At 43.7% G+C, this 18938-nt stretch overlaps 2 protein-coding genes across 7 annotated transcripts in view; one reads left to right on the plus strand and one right to left on the minus strand.

Moving 5' to 3' along the window:
* The first annotated feature begins 6602 nt into the window (after positions 1-6602).
* LOC121572154 (RNA-binding protein 4.1-like) lies at positions 6603-11541 on the plus strand. 5 transcript variants are annotated; one of them, XR_006661838.1, is made up of 6 exons: positions 6603-6692; positions 7232-7659; positions 7778-8433; positions 9984-10080; positions 10869-11287; positions 11385-11541. XR_006661838.1 is itself a non-coding variant. In XM_045225592.1 (4 exons), the coding sequence occupies exons 2-3, from the start codon at positions 7251-7253 to the stop codon at positions 8407-8409; spliced, it is 1041 nt and encodes a 346-aa protein (XP_045081527.1). In that variant the 5' UTR covers positions 6603-6692; positions 7232-7250; the 3' UTR covers positions 8410-8433; positions 9984-11541. The 5 variants fall into 5 exon arrangements, 2 of the variants coding, with proteins under 2 accessions (XP_045081527.1, XP_045081525.1); XR_006661839.1 differs by having other exon boundaries at positions 11152-11287; XR_006661837.1 differs by having other exon boundaries at positions 9984-11287.
* Positions 11542-14891: 3350 nt separating this feature from the next.
* The window catches only part of LOC121572153 (TRAF-interacting protein with FHA domain-containing protein A), a 33179-nt gene continuing 29132 nt past the window's right edge, over positions 14892-18938 (minus strand). For both annotated transcript variants that reach the window (XM_041884083.2, XM_041884081.2), the window contains one exon: positions 14892-15921. In XM_041884083.2, the coding sequence (XP_041740017.2) occupies positions 15266-15862 (597 nt within the window). In that variant the 5' untranslated portion in view covers positions 15863-15921 and the 3' untranslated portion in view covers positions 14892-15265. The remainder of the gene's footprint in view (positions 15922-18938) is intronic.

An 18938-nucleotide genomic window follows, 5' to 3' on the forward strand; every position in this document is an offset into this window, starting at 1 on the left:
TAAATATTTTGTCTTGCCCATTCACCCTCTGAATGGCACACATACACAATCCATGTCTCACTTGTCTCAAGGCTTAAAAATCCTTCTTTAACCTGTCTCCTCCCCTTCATCTACACTGATTGAAATGCACTGATTGAAATTGATTTAACAAGTGACATCAATAAGGGATCATAGCTTTCATCTAGATTCACCTGGTCAGTCTATGTCATTGAAAGAGCAGGTGTCCTTAATGTTTTGTGCCAAGAGACCCCTTTTATTGGACAAGCTATGTTTTCAAAACTGTTGTGTTTACATTAATTCTGATTATTTCCAGGCGTACACAACATCCTGAAATATATGTATACTGAACAAAAATATAAACGCAACATGTAAAGTGTTGGTCCCATGTTTCATGAGCTGAAACAAAATAAAATGTCCATATAAACAAAAGCTTATTTCTCTCAAATTTTGTGCACAAATGCATTTACATCCCTGTTAGTGAGCATTTCTCATTTGCTAAGATAATCCATCCACCTGGCAGGTGTAGCATATCAAGAAGCTGATTAAACAGCATGATCATTAAACAGGTGCAACTTGTGCTGGGGACAATAAAAGGCCACTCTAAAAACGTGCCACAGAGGTCTAAGGATTTGAGGGAGCGTGCAGTTGGCATGCTGACTGCAGGAATGTCCACCAGAGCTGTTGCCAAAGAATTTAATGTTCATTTCTCTACCATAAGCCGCCTCCATCGTTTTAGAGAATTTGGCAGTACGTCCAACCGGCCTCACAACTGCAGACCACGTGTAACCACTCCAGCCCAGGACCTCCACATCCGACTTCTTCACCAGCAGGATCATCTGAGACCAGCCACCTGGACAGCTGATGAAACTGTGGGTTTGCACAACCGAATAATTTCTGCACAAACTGTCAGAAACCGTCTCAGGGAAGCTCATCTGCATGCTTGTCGTCCTCACAAGGGTCTTGACCAGTTCGGCGTCGTAAACGACTTCAGTGGACAAATGCTCACCTGCGATGGCCACTGGCACGCTGGAGAAGTGTGCTCTTCATGGCATAAGCTACGGATACCCGGTTCCAACTGTACTGGGCAGATGGCAGATGGCGTCGTGTGGGCGAGCGGTTTGCTGATGTCAACTTTGTGAACAGAGTGCCCTATGGTGGCGGTGGGGTTATGTTATGGGCAGGCAGAAGCTACGGACAACGAACACAATTGCATTTTATCAATGGCGATTTGAATGCACAGAGTTACCATGGCGAGATCCTGAGGCCCGTTGTCGTGTCATTCATCCGCCACCATCACCTCATGTTTCAGCATGATAATGCACGGCCCCATGTTGCAAGGATCTGTTCACAATTTCTGGAAGCTGAAAATGTCCCAGTTCTTCCATGGCCTGAATACTCACCAGACATGTCACCCATTGAGCATGTCTGGGATGCTCTGGATTGATGTGTACGACAGCGTGTTCCAGTTCTCGCCAATATCCAGCAACTTTCCACAGCCATTGAAGAGCAGTGGGACAAGATTCTACAGGCCACAATCAACCGCCTGATTAACTCTATGCAAAAGAGATGTGTCGCGCTGCATGAGGCAAATGGTGGTCACACCAGATACTGACTAGTTTTCTGATCCACACCCCTACCTTTTTTTTAAAGGTATCTGTGACCAACAGATGCATATCTGTTTTCCCAGTCATGTGAAATCCATAGATTAGGGCCTAATTTATTTATTTAAATTGACTGATTTCCTTATATGAACTGTAACTCAGTAAAATCTTTGAAATTGTTGCATGTTGCGTTAATATTTTTGTTCAGTGTGGATATCTTTGTTAGAAAGAATACTGTATTTCCCTTGACGTAGTGATGCTGAATGTAAAAAAATGATAATACTTAACCCACTCTCCCCTATGACAATGCACATTTCACGAGTGATAGTGACACACACACACACACACACACACACACACAGGTTCCACCCACCACACAGATACATTTGGTTGCCAGAGAGAACCTCAGGTATACACTAACCTGTGCTCACCTGAGATATCATTAGCTGTGTGTCGACCCATCCATCGACGTGAATTGGATTCTGTGTATCCAACCTTGTTTTCTGCATCTCCACCCCTCCGAGACACGGCGTAGACCTGACCATCACCATCACCTCCAGAAGCAGGTAGGCTGAGATGTATTTTGTGGTTCTTCGATGATAAGTATTTTTTTTACGATAAGTCAAATGTTATTTTTATGTCATAACTGAAAACAGACAATTACAATGTTTATGTACAATGTGAGGAATCGTTCAAGCAATTAGGAATGAAAAATGAGTGGGTTAAAAGCAATATCATTACCATTAATGTGGTTATATCATAATCAATATAGTATATCCGGTAATTTGTATGTGAAATAAATTATGGATGGCGTGTCTGCTTTTGAAATAATTACTTTATATTCAGCTCTAGAGCTGATGATAAGTTCTTAATAAGAGACTGAACACTGTCAAAGTAACTGCTAAAGTTATCATAGCAGAGAATGTAACTGTGACATGAATTTCCTACGTCATTTGCAATAGATCAGAACACGAACCCTAGAGTTGACCCATTCTGTGAGTACCTAAACCAGTTTACCAACCAAACCACAATTGAACCACAACTTCAGATGTTTTGATTGCTCTGATAGACCAGTTCCCTAGTCTCTGAAATCCCAGACCTAGGGCAACGCATAAGAAACATCACTAGTGCATGCTGGAACATTGTTAATGTGGGAGGCAACTCGTCTGACTAGGTAGACTACCAATTCCTTAGAGATGAATTGAAGGGGAGGAGACGTGCTTCTGTTATTCTGTTTACTGTGAAAAGACCAGACCCACCCCTCTGAGCCGAGTAGACACATACTTCCTGACAACCAGCCTGCTACTAGAGTTGTAGCTCGTCATACCAACCAATAAACACCATTGTATTAGCTACTGACCTAATCCCTTTGGCAGTAGTGAAAGGAGATGTATTCTTTGTGACCTCAGAAGTTTAAAGTCCAGTAGTGATGATGTTGAATCGGTGTTATCTTAGCTGAATAACCTGATAACAAAAAGACAATGTAATAATTGTATATTGAATCAGCATGACTCATGTATACAGTGGGGAAAAAAAGTATTTAGTCAGCCACCAATTGTGCAAGTTCTCCCACTTAAAAAGATGAGAGAGGCCTGCAATTTTCATCATAGATACACGTCAACTATGACAGACAAAATGAGAAAAATCCAGAAAATCACATTGTAGGATTTTTAATGAATTTATTTGCAAATTATGATGGAAAATAAGTATTTGGTCAATAACAAAAGTTTCTCAATACTTTGTTATATACCCTTTGTTGGCAATGACACAGGTCAAACGTTTTCTGTAAGTCTTCACAAGGTTTTCACACACTGTTGCTGGTATTTTGGCCCATTCCTCCATGCAGATCTCATTTAGAGCAGTGATGTTTTGGGGCTGTCGCTGGGCAACACGGACTTTCAACTCCCTCCAAAGATTTTCTTTGGGGTTGAGATCTGGAGACTGGCTAGGCCACTCCAGGACCTTGAAATGCTTCTTACGAAGCCACTCCTTCGTTGCCCGGGCAGTGTGTTTGGGATCATTGTCATGCTGAAAGACCCAGCCACGTTTCATCTTCAATGCCCTTGCTGATGGAAGGAGGTTTTCACTCAAAATCTCACGATACATGGCCCCATTCATTCTTTCCTTTACACGGATCAGTCGTCCTGGTCCCTTTGCAGAAAAACAGCCCCAAAGCATGATGTTTCCACCCCACATGCTTCACAGTAGGTATGGTGTTCTTTGGATGCAACTCAGGATTCTTTGTCCTCCAAACACGATGAGTTGAGTTTTTACCAAAAAGTTATATTTTGGTTCCATCTGACCATATGACATTCTCTTCTGGATCATCCAAATGCACTCTAGCAAACTTCAGACGGGCCTGGACATGTACTGGCTTAAGCAGGGGGACACGTCTTGCACTGCAGGATTTGAGTCCCTGGCGGCGTAGTGTGTTACTGATGGTAGGCTTTGTTACTTTGGTCCCAGCTCTCTGCAGGTCATTCACTAGGTTCCCCCGTGTGGTTCTGGGATTTTTGCTCACCGTTCTTGTGATCATTTTGACCCCACGGGGTGAGATCTTGCGTGGAGCCCCAGATCGAGGGAGATTATCAGTGGTCTTGTATGTCTTCCATTTCCTAATAATTGCTCCCACAGTTGATTTCTTCAAACCAAGCTGCTTACCTATTGCAGATTCAGTCTTCCCAGCCTGGTGCAGGTCTACAATTTTGTTTTGGGTGTCCTTTGACAGCTCTTTGGTCTTGGCCATAGTGGAGTTTGGAGTGTGACTGTTTGAGGTTGTGGACAGGTGTCTTTTATACTGATAACAAGTTCAAACAGGTGCCATTAATACAGGTAATGAGTGGAGGACAGAGGAGCCTCTTAAAGAAGAAGTTACAGGTCTGTGAGAGCCAGAAATCTTGCTTGTTTGTAGGTGACCAAATACTTATTTTCCACCATAATTTGCAAATAAATTCATTAAAAATCCTACAATGTGATTTTCTGGATTTTTTTTCTCTCAATTTGTCTGTCATAGTTGACGTGTACCTATGATGAAAATTACAGGCCTCTCTCATCTTTTTATGTGGGAGAACTTGCACAATTTTTCCCCCACTGTATATATTTATGTATATAATTTTTCAGTTCCTCATTTAACTCAAATCCATATTACCTGGGCAGATCTCTGGCAGTCCCTTTGCATTGTCCTCTGTATATCCATAGTGATGGCAGTCCAGCCCCAGCTGATGCCTGTAGTGAACATACAGCCAGGGATGTTTCGGTCCCCTGCTGACCTAAAGACTGAGGTGTGGAGCAGCAGCATCTTTGACTGTTGTGACGACATGAAGATCTGTGAGTGTATTTAGTGTGTGTCTGTGTGTATCCGTGTGTGTTTGTGTGTGCGTGTGTGTGCATACGTGTGTGAGTAACTTTGTCTGTCTGTCTCTCCTGTCAGGTTGCTTGGGGTTCTGGTGCCCCTGCTGTCTGCGATGTCAGATCAGTACAGACTTTGGGGAGTGTTTCTGTCTCCCCCTGCTGGAAATTTTGTCCTGCTGGTTCCCAACTGCTTCTCTGGCCCTCCGGAGCACCATGAGGGAGAGATAACGCATCCAGGTAGAGTGAAACACCCCTGACATAACTCTTTGCTGATAAGGTGAATGCACCAATTTGTAAGTCGCTCTGGATAAGAGCGTCTGCTAAATGACGTAAATGTAATATCGTAACATCTCCTATAATACAATTAACCAGTGCCTCATACACACAGAGCTGTCAGGTGATGCTAGACAAGATCAATAAACACACAATCATAATGACTGCCATAATAGGGCCAATGACCTATACTGTATCATTGAATAGGGCCAATAGAAGAGATGTGATCATGGGAATGAAAGCCACTGTATTCACATGATCTTACAAACAATAATCTGTTTAATTAATATCAGTCTCATATCCTCCCCACCACCGCCACCGCCTGTAGGGGACCATATGCAACGACTGCCTCATGGTCAACTGCTGCACCCCCTTTGCCTGGTGCCAGATGGCCCGCGAGCTGAAGTTACGTCAGCGCCCTCTCCTCCTCGTCAATGTCCCATCTGTCCAGATCAACATGCATCCCCCTCAATCCTTTTCTCACCCCTCTCACCCCTCTATGCCTCTACAGCCTATGCCTGTAGAAGTCTACTCCTCCGCACCACAATATAGCCAGCAGAAGCAATAAATAAATTAGGGGGTTGTGGATGTCGAGTGCTATCCTAGAATGTGAAACAGGCAGCACAGCCAGCCAACAGTGCATCACATAGATCTGTTTAAAAAAATTATAGGAAAGCAGACACTATTAGACAAATCATAACATTATCAGGAAATCATAACATTATCAGAATGATATTGATTACAATGAATGAATCAAAATATAAAAATCATTTGTGTTTTGTATAGGCTTGTTAGATGCTACCACTTGAAATTACACGATTAACACAACCATGCAACTATAGTATCTGATTCATGTACTGTACCAATTTTGTATTTTAGAGAATATTAATGTAAATAATAAAATATTTTAACTTCAATTGTCTGAAAATGAATTATTTAGGTGTAGGTATACTGGGATGTGTTAGCACTTATTTGCATTGTTTAGCACTGAGCAACACATGGGTTGAAAAAATAAGAGCAAAGTTAAGTCCATTTCCCGGAAGATTCATTTGAAAATCAAATTGTTGTGATCGGGCTAGTTCGTTTTGCATGGGCCGGTACCCCAGGTAGGTAGAGATTTCACTTAAGAACCAATGGAATGTTCTAAAATATGGATACTCCGCCTACCCGGAGCACCGGGCCACGCAAAATGATCTAGCCCACTTTTTTTCTCCTCTGTAAATTCATATATATTTTTTGCCAGTTTGTCCAATCAAACTGCGCATTTGACGGTGAATAATTTACGGGCAAGGCCATTCACCAATCAAACCTATCAGTGGGCGGGACATGTCGCATTTGTTCAGAAAACGGACGTGAGGTATTAAATCGGCGGCAGGCACCTCAAACGTTTGTTTGTGGACCGCCATTATACGCATAGAAGTAGGGTTGATATACGTTATCGTGTGTCGTCGTCCTAGTAGCAGTGAGGTGAGTTTGTGGAATCTTACTACGGCAATGTATTCGTTATTTCGAATTGTTTTATGCCAAATTAACTAGCTCAACTTGCTTTACGATAATTGTATTACATTAATTTTCCATTCTTATTTTGGTCGTTATATTGAACTAGCTATCTATCATAGCTAACGTAGTTAGCTAGCTAACGTTAGCTAAGTTGGCTTGCTAACGTCGTTAGCCACCCAGTCAGTCGACGCTGAGATGGAGGAAGTCTTACCTACTTTCGATATTCCATAGCTAACTAGCTAACCACTCCGCTTTCCACCTTTGCTTACTAGACAACAGCTTGCCAGACTTTAGAAATGTGAACTTTGACATTGAACAAAGTTTGCTGCCTAACTAACATTCAGTAATTGCTGGGCCAGTTTAAATTACATTTCACTAGTTAGCTAGCTAACATTAGCTATATAACATTAACCAGTGCATTTCCTGTCAATGCCGCCCACTCACTTAGCGTCACGACTTCATTTGCAGCCAAACTGGTATATTGACATGCCTATCCTCTGTCACAGGCTCTGAGTTGACATAAAGATGGTGAAAATCTTTATTGGAAACCTCCCTAACGAGGTTGAAAAGGATGAGATCGAGGCTCTGTTTACTCAACATGGCACAGTGACAGAATGTGCAAAGTTCAAAAACTATGCCTTTGTCCACATGGATGACCGCAAGTCTGCCACCAAAGCCATCCGCAGCCTGCACCTCTTCAAGCTTCATGGCAGGCCAATCAATGTGGAGCCGAGCAGGGGGAAGAATCAGGGTCCAGTGAAACTTCACGTGGCCAATGTGGAGAAAGGCAGCGACGATGAGCTCCGCACTCTGTTTGAGGAGTATGGAACAGTGACAGAATGCGCCATCATAAAAAATTTCGCATTCATCCACATGTCCAACTCAGATGAGGCCAAGGATGCCATAAAAGGATTAGACAACACCGACTTCCAAGGTAAGAAAAATACCCTCATTAAGATTTACGATTGAACCATTGGAAAGTCCTGAAGTTAAATATGGACTTTAGTTTTGCATGTCACTGTCTGAGTGTTAATCAAGGTTTTCCTTTTTAGGCAAACGGATTCACGTTCAGATGTCAAAAAGCCGTCCCAGGGGGGAGGAAGAGGATTACGGCCCCCCACCAGATAGGGGTGGATACTGGCCTCCACCCCGTGGCTACCCCGGGGACAGGGGGCTGCCTGAGCCCCCTCATTACAGAGGTCGCATGTCAGGGGGATACCCCGGCCCCCCTCCACCACCACCTCCCCCTAGACGAGCCCCTTACCCCCCAGAGCGTTCTTATGAGCGCGAGAGAGAAAGCTATGGGGTGGTGGATTACTATGAGAAGTACAGAGCTCGGCCTGCCCCTTACGGTGGCCTTTCAGGCTATGGAGATGAAAGGCGCGTTGGCTCCATACCCCCTCCACCACCCCCTTCTGTCATGGTTAGGGAGCGCCTTACGGCCTCCTCCCTCAACCCGTACGAGCGTCGCCCCCTCCCCCCTCCGTCCTCCTACTATGCCCGTGATCGCAGTCCCATCAGAAGACCCCCTCCTCCCCCCATGCCCCCCGCGGGTAACGGCTACTCCTATGAGCGCTCTCGGCTCTCTCCTCTGTCCAGGCCAGCGATGTACAACCTACCACGTACCAGAGACCCCTATGCTGACAGGGTGCCTCTGCCGCCTCCTGCCCGCTACTCTTACTGAACCCACACTGGTGCTTGACTCAAGGTGAGATATCAGAAACAGGGTAGTACACTATGCAATTACACTCCATATCTAGCTCACTTAAAACAATGGGGAGGGGAAGGTTTGAATTAGGAGTTAATCCTCATTGACGTTCAGTGTCTCGCTTAAAATACCAGACTAGAAAAGCTTCAAATGCATTGTTTCACCATATCATTAGCTTTTTACAAACTCTCCAAATCTGCTTCAACTGAACAATGTGAAATCGTAATATGCCTTTAAAGAATGCTGGAAGTTTTTACTGAACCTCAGCGCGTTCCTCCATGAGTAAAATGCGCTTGACTTGTGTGGTTTGCTCTCTTTCCAGGGTTAAATTATCCGACAAGATCGTCGTCTCCTGATGCACGTGGCACTATACCCCCCCCCCCCCTTCGTCTGTGGCGGATTGCGTTGCGTTCACCTGCGACTTACTGGAAGATACTCTATTGATTGCGGGCACCCATACAAAAAAAACGCTTTTATGTCTACGGTTTCGTCCTCTTGCTTGAACTGTTTTACATTTGTTCTGCTTGATTTTATTGTTCGAGGTTCATAAACTGTTTGGGGCATAGGAGGAAGGCACTGTATTTTTGAGGTGTTATTCTATTTTGAAATGACGCAGTACTGCTAAGGGCTCTATATAGGCCTAAGACCTAACGTTAAATTTCTTCCTTTATAACGTCATGTTCATGGATAAAAACCCTCTAAACTGTGATTCATGAAGGGACTATTTGAATGTTAATTAAATAGCAATCTATGTAATTTTGGTAAACATGAATGTTACGAAGATTCTGGAGATGTCTTTTAGATACTTAGAGCTGTATCTAGCTTAAGTTTGATTAATAAACAACACTCATTTGCATAATCAGTCCAACAACGTGTTAGTGTAACATCGCTTTAATTGGTGATCTTGGTTGTGGGTGGTACTTACCAGTATACAAGACGTTTTGCGACGCAACTGTTAGCGTAGTGATTTAACTTAACTACCTATGCAAATTTGATTTGTTAAGACATTGTGTTAAATTATATGCCGATTTACATACCTAGATACCCCAAAGCTGCGTTTATGTATGATTTTCTTTTCTTTACAGATGACATTTTGATTTCAAAGCTTTTTAATAAACAGATTTGAACTATATCGTCACTTTGAACTTCCCCATCTTTCCTCGTTATTATAGGCGCTTCATGACAATGCTCATTGCAGTCAGTGAAAGCCAATATGCACCAGCACTGTAACTTAATCTATGGCATTTCGGTCCATTCTCCTGAAAAATACGCTTTTCAATGTTAACTTATATTTAAAGTAGTGGGGAATTTACCCTCTTTCCATCTTTTTACTTTGCGATGGCAAATGTATATTGTCTTACGATCTCTGAAAGCGCTTAATTTCACAATGTCACAGTTCCTATCTTTCAACCACTGCATACCCTACCATGTTCTTTACAATCATTCTCTCAAATATATGTAATGTTTTGGCTTAATGATCTAACTATGCCCTCTCCCATAATACATAGGACAATAACCCCAGGTATTCTTAGCACTTCTGCTTTTTGTAGGTTGTTAGAACCATGATCTGTGGATAGGTGTTGTGGACACAATCTAGGAGATGGCCGTGCTGTCTTATGCTGTGTCCTACAATGAGGACATGTGGAGGTAATGTTAAATTAAGGTCATTTATACAGAAGTATGATTTATCATACTTTAAAGACGCTACACAGGATTCTGGCATTGTAATTTCAGAATTTCCATAATATCTGCAGTAATAGTGGAATGTTTCACTATTACTTACCCGCCAGTGTTGTGATTGGCTGTGCTATTCGCCTATTGATTTCTCCAGCTGAAGCGGCATCTGTTGTCAAAATGGGAAAGCTGTTCTGACTTTGGCAGTTTACCTAGTGGAAATCGCTCTGTCATTTGATGGTTGCTAAAATTCTACACGTCGCTCAATTTCGGTTTATGTGAGAAAACAAGCACTGAATAGTTAAGCGAATCATTGTACCATCTAAATTGCTGTGAAATATATTTTCAGAAACAAATGTAGTTTTGTTTGAAGCTGGTCTACCAGCTTCAAACAGCTGTAAAAACTATAACTTTTTGTTATTGAAAATATATTTCACAGCCATTTTAGATGGTACAAGTCAAACAGCTTTCCCATTTTGACAACTGATGCCGCTCCGGCAGGAGAAATCGATAGGCGAATGTCACAGCCAATCCTAACACTAGCGGGTAAGTAATACTCTGAAACACTATCATTTCACTATTAGCGCCAGATATATTATGGACATTTTCTGAAATTACAATGCAAAAATTTAAAACAACTAATCCTATGTTTATCACCTTTTAGCACCATTGGATGACATACTTTTCCCATGCTTAGTATCTTTTGAATCCTTTTGTATCCAACTGATCCCCATCTTATTGCTCCCATCCCCCACGTCTAGGCCTCTTATGTTCTTTCCTTGCACAAGAGGTTGGTATGGAAGTGGAATTCTGCTAGAGAAGTATTGCGTTTATTATTTTAGCAGAATAGGGAAACCATGTAGGTGCCAGTAATGAAATGAGAAATGTTGGAATAAGTGTAATGTCGTTCATACTAAATATATAATTTATTTTTGTAATTGAATGGATGACAGACTTTCCCAATGCTTAGCATGTCCTTTTTAATTATACTTGCCTTCTATTCAACTTATCTTCATCCTATTTCTCCCATCTCTTCCCCTCTAGGCCACTGTCTTCTTTCCAGAGGTTGGTACAGAAGTGGACTTCTGCTCCTCTTGATATCCTGACACTTCTCTCCAGGGTTATGGGTGCCACCGCTGCCAGATCAGTCCTTATGCAGGAGCTGCAATGGCCCATCATGGTCAGACATCTCTGTGCCATTTTGTGTGTCTTAGGTTTTATATTTCAATGGGAAAAAGTGAGCATTTTTTTGAAAGAAGTATGTCTTCTTTCTTCAGGAAGGACTTGGGCAGGCCCAGCTTGAAGAAAGAAGACTGTCTGACTGCTGCATAGTCATTTGCATTACTCTTCTTGAGTTGAGTGGCATCAGCGAACTGTCTTCCTCAATGCTCATCATTTCTATGTACTGTCACCATTAAAAAAACATGTCATAAATTGTGTATGACCATTTTTACTGGCACCATCAGTGTTTGATTTTGCTTGTATGCTCAACTGCAAAATGATTACCACTTAAAAGCACTGTATTTCATTTACCAATCCAACTGAAGTAATTATTTTTATGAACAAGTGATTTCCTTATTTCCTTTATAATGATTGAGTATGGACAAAATATCCTCTGTGTCCTTTGAGGCAGAGTTCACAAGATGATTTATATCCCAGCTGTTTGATGAGATCATGGGATGGGAAAGGGCTTCCAAATAGAGCACTGGGAAACTACAGAGGCATTGAAATGCAGAAGATGCCTGAGCAGTAATTTCCAGACATAAAAATACTCCATGCTTGCCCTGGGGGACCATGGATTGTGTTACTGTGAGCTTATTGGTCATGCTCCTGTCTGGGGTGTGGCCTAGTGTCTTGCTGAAGCCCCATTGATTGTGTGGCACTGGGAAGACCTGCACTGTGGCCCTACTCAGCCTCAACCCTGCCACTGGTTTGCCCTGGTGCCTCCCTACACCCTTTGAGACCCGGGTTCATGACTCTGGAATCTATACCTGTCAGGCGGCTGATGTAACCCTGGCTTGTTTGGAGGTGCAGGGAGAACTTGACAGTGAGGTTGGGGAAGGTGTTAGTGGAGGTGTTGCAATCGCTGTTGGGAACTTGGAGAGAGGATTGAGTGAGTCGGTGTATAGTTACATAGATGCTGGTAAGAAAGAAGATGCTATGATATTGATAGTACTTTGTTTCGATTTTGCTAGTCTCCCTGTGACAGAACGAGTTGTAGTGTCATGTTACATCCACTGAGAAGTGCTATTTCCTAGCTTCCTCTATCCTTTACCAAGGTTGTGCTATGCACACTGTGAGCACAGGAGAGGGGAAGCTCTTCCACGTGGGATGGTTCAGAGACATCTAGAGAGGAGGTTGCAAGGTTTCTCCATTGTCCGGTGCCCAGAGCTCATAATGACATATTGGCAGGACTGCCCGACCTCTCGTCGGCATGACGACGATGACATTCCCACTCTACTGCGGATGCTTCATCTGTCACTCCTGAAGCCTGTTGACTTCACTGCCTCCTTGGACATTGCTCATGTGTCCCTCTGTCTCTGTGTACAGGTGAGCTGATGGCCCTTTCCACTTCAGGGGCTCTTTAGTAAGGTCACATTAAGGGAGTGCTGTCAACACACCAATCAATCACAACACATCTATAATGGCTTATTCGAGAACATTATAATGTATAACTGGATATTTCAGAGCCCAGTAGCCACTGGTTATATCTCACTCTTATTTATTTATGTCCACAGCCCTGTATACTGGGAACGAGATGCACAGCCTTCTCCAAAATAACAGAACCCACTCCCTGGATCTCTCACAAGAGGGAAACGGCTACCTCATCCACCGGTCCTCTCCGTCCAACTCTGGGGTTTACCTCTGTTTCCAGGAAGGGTGGCTGAGAGGGGGTTACCTCCTGCGGATAGATGAGCACAAGAGAGCCGACAGGACCAAGTCCAGATGAGCCATACCTGCCTCAGAGCTAGTTGTCCTTTGCCTGGCTACCCAGACTCCTTGCTCCGGCCAAACGGCATGCTACTTCTCTGCAAATTTCTGGATCTACAGTGCAATCGGAAAATATTCAGACCCCTTGACTTTTTCCACATTTTGTTACGTTACAGCCTTATTCTAAAATGGATTAACTTGTTTTTTCCCCTTATCAATCTACACACAATACCCCATAATGACAAAGCAAAAACAGGTTTTTAGAAATGTTTGCAAATTTATAAAAAATACTAATCTGAAATATAACATTTACATAACTATTCAGACCCTTTACTCAGTACTTTGTTGAAGCACCTTTGGCAGAGATTACAGCCTCGAGTCTTCTTGGGTATGACGCTATAAGCTTGGCACCTATATTTGGGGAGTTTCTCCCATTCCTCTCTGCAGATGCTCTCAAGCAATGTAAGGTTGGATGGGGAGCGTTGCTGCACAGCTATTTTCAGGTCTCTCCAGAGATGTTCAATTGGGTTCAAGTCCGGGCTCTGGCTGGGCCACTCATGGACATTCAGAGACTTGTCCCGAAGCCACTCCTGCGTTGTCTTGGCTGTGTGCTTAGGGTCACTGTCCTGTTGGAAGGTGAACCTTCGCCCCCAGTCTGAGGTCCTGAGCGCTCTGGAACAGGTTTTCATCAAGGATCTCTCTGTACTTTGCTCCGTTCATCTGTGCCTCGATCCTGACTAGTCTCCCAGTCCCTGCCGCTGAAAAACATACCCACAGGATGGTGCTGCCTCTACCATGCTTCACCGTAAGGATGGTGCCAGGTTTCCTCCAGATGTGACGCTTGGTATTCAGGCCAAAGAGTTCAATCTTGGTTTCATCACACCAGAGAATCTTGTTTCTCATGGTCTGAGAGTCTTTAGGTGCCTTTTGGCAAACTCCAAGCGGGCTGTCATGTGCCTTTTACTGAGGAGTGGCTTCCGCCTGGCCACTCTACCATAAAGGCCTGATTGGTGGAGTGCTGCAGAGATTGTTGTCCTTCTGGAAGGTTCTCCTATCTCCACAGAGGAACTCTGTCAGAGTGACCATCGGGTTCTTGGTCACCTCCCTGACCAAGGCCCTTCTCCCCCGATTGCTCAGTTTGGCCGGGCGGCCAGCTCTAGGAAGAGTCTTGGTGGTTCCAAACTTCTTCCATTTAAGAATGATGGAGGCACTGTGTTCTTGGGGACCTTCAATGCTGCAGAAATGTTTTGGTACCCTTCCCCAGATCTGTGCCTCGACACAATCCTGTCTCTACGGACAATTCCTTCGACCTCATGGCTTGGTTTTTGCTCTGACATGCACTGTCAACTGTGGGACCTTATATAGACAGATGTGTGCCTTTCCAAATCATGTCCAATCAATTACATTTACCACAGGTGGACTCCAATCAAGTTGTAGAAACATCTCAAGGATGATCAATGGAAACAGGATGCACCTGAGCTCAATTTCAAGTCTCATAGCAAAGGGTCTGAATACTTATATAAATAAGGTATTTCTCTTTTTGATTTTTAATACATATGCAAACATTTCTAAAAACCTGTTTTTGCTTTGTCATTATGGGGTATTGTGTGTAGATTTCTGAGGATTTGTATTTATTTAATCAATTTTAGAATAAGGCTGTAAATTAACAAAATGTGGAAAAAGTCAAGGGGTCTGAATACTTTCCGAAGGCACTGTATGTACCTCCCTGACCCTTCACCGAATGTGAACACATTCAGGGCCGTCTGATTGGTCCAGAAACCTTGGTGCCTTGCAAGTAAAAGTTGAATTACTTCTTAAAGGCTTTGGCAAGTATATGACGTGTAACACAAGAATACAATTAAAACAGTTTTATTATTTTAGTCAACATTTACAAAACAGTATGATCCTTCCCCATCTTTCATTGAACACTGATACTTGAACTACATGAAAAAGGGCAATATTCAGAAGCTTTAGTTTCACATTTTATATAACGTAACAGTCTTAATAACACTTGTGGAGTGATATGAAAAACTACACTTGAGGTCCCAATGCCTTAGCGCTACATACAGTCAACACTATGATTAAGTTTACAGAATGTTTAATCTCGGTTACCCAGAAGTAAAATTATTGCGAAAGTTTGTCACTTCCTGTCTACGAGAGATTACAGAATGTTTAACATCAATATTTTTTCAAGAAAACTGCTACTAGGTAAAGAGAAAAGTATTGTCTATGAGAGAAACATGCTGCATGATTGGTACATTATTGTCTCATCCATCTCTATTGGCCCATGGCTCATGAGTGGTGGGATGCCATTGGTTGAATGGTCTGAGCCTGTATCCATGACGGGAACCATAATTGGCACGCCCACCTCTCTGGAAGGGGGCACTGCCAGCACCCCAAACTCCACCTCGAAGCTCCCCTTCGCCTCTCCATTCTCACGACGTATCAGCACCTCGTACTCCCCGAACCGGACCAGGGCCTTATTCGGCAGCTCTGCCCTCTCCAGGTACCCCAACTCAGAACCGTTGACCGTCATGCGTCCCTTCTGGCTCAGGTTCTGCACAGAGAACAGCATGTCGGGACTGTTGGAGGTGAGGTAGGCCTGCAAGGCCAGCTGCTTGCGGGAGACCCGTGGGTCGGCCAGGGCGAAGGTGCAGCCGTGGGCGTCCCGGCCCAGCCTCAGGGGGTCCTCGGCTGGGTGCTTGTGCCTGGCGTCCAGGGGCAGCAGGCGATACAGAGCCTTAGAGGCCTGCTGGGGGTGGTAGAGCTGGATCTGGAGACATGTCATCAGCTCCTCTGTTTCCATGGTGCGAGACTCCTCCATGATGGGTGTTATGATGGCTTATGCAATTGAAAGGATGCTGTCTTTCAGTTTCACTTGGTCTGAGAGAAAAACAGAGATAATGATTAAATTGACTACTTTTTGTTATTCTGGCATGAATAAGTCTTATTACTAGAAATAGAATAACAGCTCAGACAGAAGGTACTGAAATTAAAAACATTTAATTCTATTGCACAACTCCATAGGGAGAATTTACAGGGTATTTCCAAAATCTCATCTCAATCTCTTTTGACATTTGTTTTGTTAACACTTTTAGTTCTCATTTTAAGGAAGACACACCCAGCCTCAGTCAGCATTTCCTCTCTAAAACTTTCACTGGCTGAAAGTCATTTCACTGTGCTATGAATGTAGCCTATTTATACGGGTCTTCCACAAATTGAGTGCCTTTTGCCCCTTTGATATTTTAAGTAGACACTGTGCACCAATTGTGCACCAATGTTGAAGTTTAAAAGCCTGTTATAATGGGCTCCCGAGTAGCGCAGCGGTCTAAGGCACTGCATCTCAGTGCTTGAGGCGTCACTACAGACCCCCTGGTTTGATTGGGAGTCCCATAGGGCAGCGCACAATTGGCCCAGCGTTGTCCAGGTTTGGCCGGTGTAGGCCGTCATTGTAAATAAGAATTTGTTCTTATCTGACTTGACTAGTTAAATAAAGGTAAATAAATAAAACATTATAAATGAAGTGCCCTTTACTATAGACCACATGGAAAATGCAACAAATCAGATTTTTTATATGAATATAGACTTGCTAAAGTGCCAAAATTCAGCATTTTGACATGTCCCTCTGTGCATCCTCTACACTGTTAGGAACTTGTTTTCTATCTAGAACCTTAAAGGGTTCTTCGGCTGTCCCCATAGGAGAACCCTTTGTAGACCCCCTTTTGGTTCCAGGTAGAACCCTTTACACAGAGAGTTCTACATGGAACCCAAAAGAGTTATACCTGGAACCAAAAAGGCTTCTACCGGAAGCTTCTACCGAAGAACCCTTTTGGAACCTTTTTTTTCCAAGAGTGTAGGAAGATGTTAACCTACTTAACCCCAACATTTATACAAGTTTTCACCATTATTAGCTAGGTTTCCATCCAATTGGTGACAGATTTTCATGCAAATATTCTAAAATCCGCATAAAGAAAATATAGTATGTGAATTTTCCCACCAGTGCCGTGTTTCCACCAAAAGGACTTATTGCAGATAAAAATCAGTGCGTGAACACAAAATGTACTTTTTAGCTTTTTTCATGTTCCGAATGAAACTCTAAAGTTCATCACATTTCCATCACATTTTTAACTCTACCGATAGTTTTATCACAAAAACGGTTATGTTAAATTAAATGTGCATACTCTGGTCTTGGCATGTGCGCCCTAGCCAACAGCTCGCAGATACAGTGTGACCCATAGATAGACAGGCTAGAAATGTTTTAAAAATGCATTCAATTGCCTGTCCCTGTTGCACACAACAAGCTCATATTCAAGCAAAAACTAAAGCAGTAAGTACCAGTGACTCGCTCAAAACAGAAGTGATCAGATGACGCAGATGCTAAGCTACAGGACTGTTTTGCTAGCACAGACTGGAATATGTTCCGGCATTCTTCCGATGGCATTGAGGAGTCCACCACATCAGTCATTGGCTTCATCAATAAGTGCATCGATGATGTCGTCCCCACAGTGACCGTACGTACATACCCCAACCAGAAGCCATGGATTACAGGCAACATCCTTACTGAGCTAAAGGGTAGAGCTGCCGCTTTCAAGGAGCGGGACTCTAACCCGGACGATTATAAGAAATCCCGCTATGCCCTCCGACGAACCATCAAACAGGCAAAGCATCAATACAGGACTAAGATTGAATCGTACTACACCGGCTCCGACGCTAGTCGTGGCAGGGCTTGCAAACTATTACGGACTACAAAGGGAAGCACAGCCGCGAGCTGCCCAGTGACACGAGCCTACCAGACGAGCTAAATTACTTCTATGCTCGCTTCGAGGCAAGCAACACTGAAGCATGCATGAGAGCATCAGCTGTTCCGGACGACTGTGTGATCACGCTCTCCGTAGCCGATGTGAGTAAGACCTTTAAACAGGTCAACATTCACAAGGCCGCAGGGCCAGACGGATTATCAGGACGTGTACTCTGAGCATGCGCTGACCAACTGGCAAGTGTCTTCACTGACATTTTCAACCTGTCCCTGACTGAGTCTGTAATACCAACATGTTTCAAGCAGACCACCATAGTCCATGTCCCCAAGAACACTAAGGTAACCTGCCTAAATGACTACCGACCTGTAGCACTCACGTCTGTAGCCATGAAGTGCTTTGAAAGGCTGGTCATGGCTCACATCAACACCATTACCCAGAAACCCTAGACCCACTCCAATTTGCATACCGCCCCAACAGAACCACAGATGATACAATCTCTATTGCACTCCACACTGACCTTTCCCACCTGGACAAAATAAACACCTATGTGAGAATGCGATTAATTGACTACAGCTCAGCGTTCAACACCATAGTGCCTTCAAAGCTCATCACTAAGCTAAGGACCCTGGGACTAAACACCTCCCTCTGCAACTGGATCCTGGACTTTCTGACGGGTCGCCCCCTGGTGGTAAGGGTAGGTAACAACACATCCGCCACCCTCAGGGGTGCGTGCTCAGTCCCCTCCTGTACTCGATGTTCACCCATGACTGCATGGCCAGACGCAACTCCAACATCATCATTAAGTTTGCCAACGACACAACAGTGGTAGGCCTGATCACCGACAACGATGAGATAGCCTATAGGGAGGAGGTCAGAGACCTGGCCGTGTGGTGCCAGGATAACAACCTCACCGTCAATGTGATCAAGACAAAGGAGATGATTGTGGACTATAGGAAAAAGAGGACCGAGCACGCCCCCATTCTCATCGACGGGGCTGTAGTGGAGTAGGTTGAGAGCTTCAAGTTCCTTGGTGTCCACATCACCAACAAACTATCATGGTCCAAACACACCAAGACAGTCGTGAAGAGGGCACGACAAAGCCTATTCCCCCTCAGGAGACTGATAAGATTTGGCATGGGTCCT

This window comes from Coregonus clupeaformis, chromosome 16 (assembly GCF_020615455.1).
Source record: "Coregonus clupeaformis isolate EN_2021a chromosome 16, ASM2061545v1, whole genome shotgun sequence".
Classification (NCBI taxonomy): Eukaryota; Metazoa; Chordata; class Actinopteri; order Salmoniformes; family Salmonidae; genus Coregonus; species Coregonus clupeaformis.

What these genes read in the sequence shown, in the direction of transcription:
- LOC121572154 (XM_045225592.1), top strand. Translation starts at nt 7,251, where the DNA reads ATGGTGAAAATCTTTATTGGAAACCTCCCTAACGAGGTTGAAAAGGAT. An exon ending in AGACAACACCGACTTCCAAG is followed by an intron (nt 7,660 to 7,777) that starts GTAAGAAAAATA and finishes TTTCCTTTTTAG; the next exon opens with GCAAACGGATTCACGTTCAG.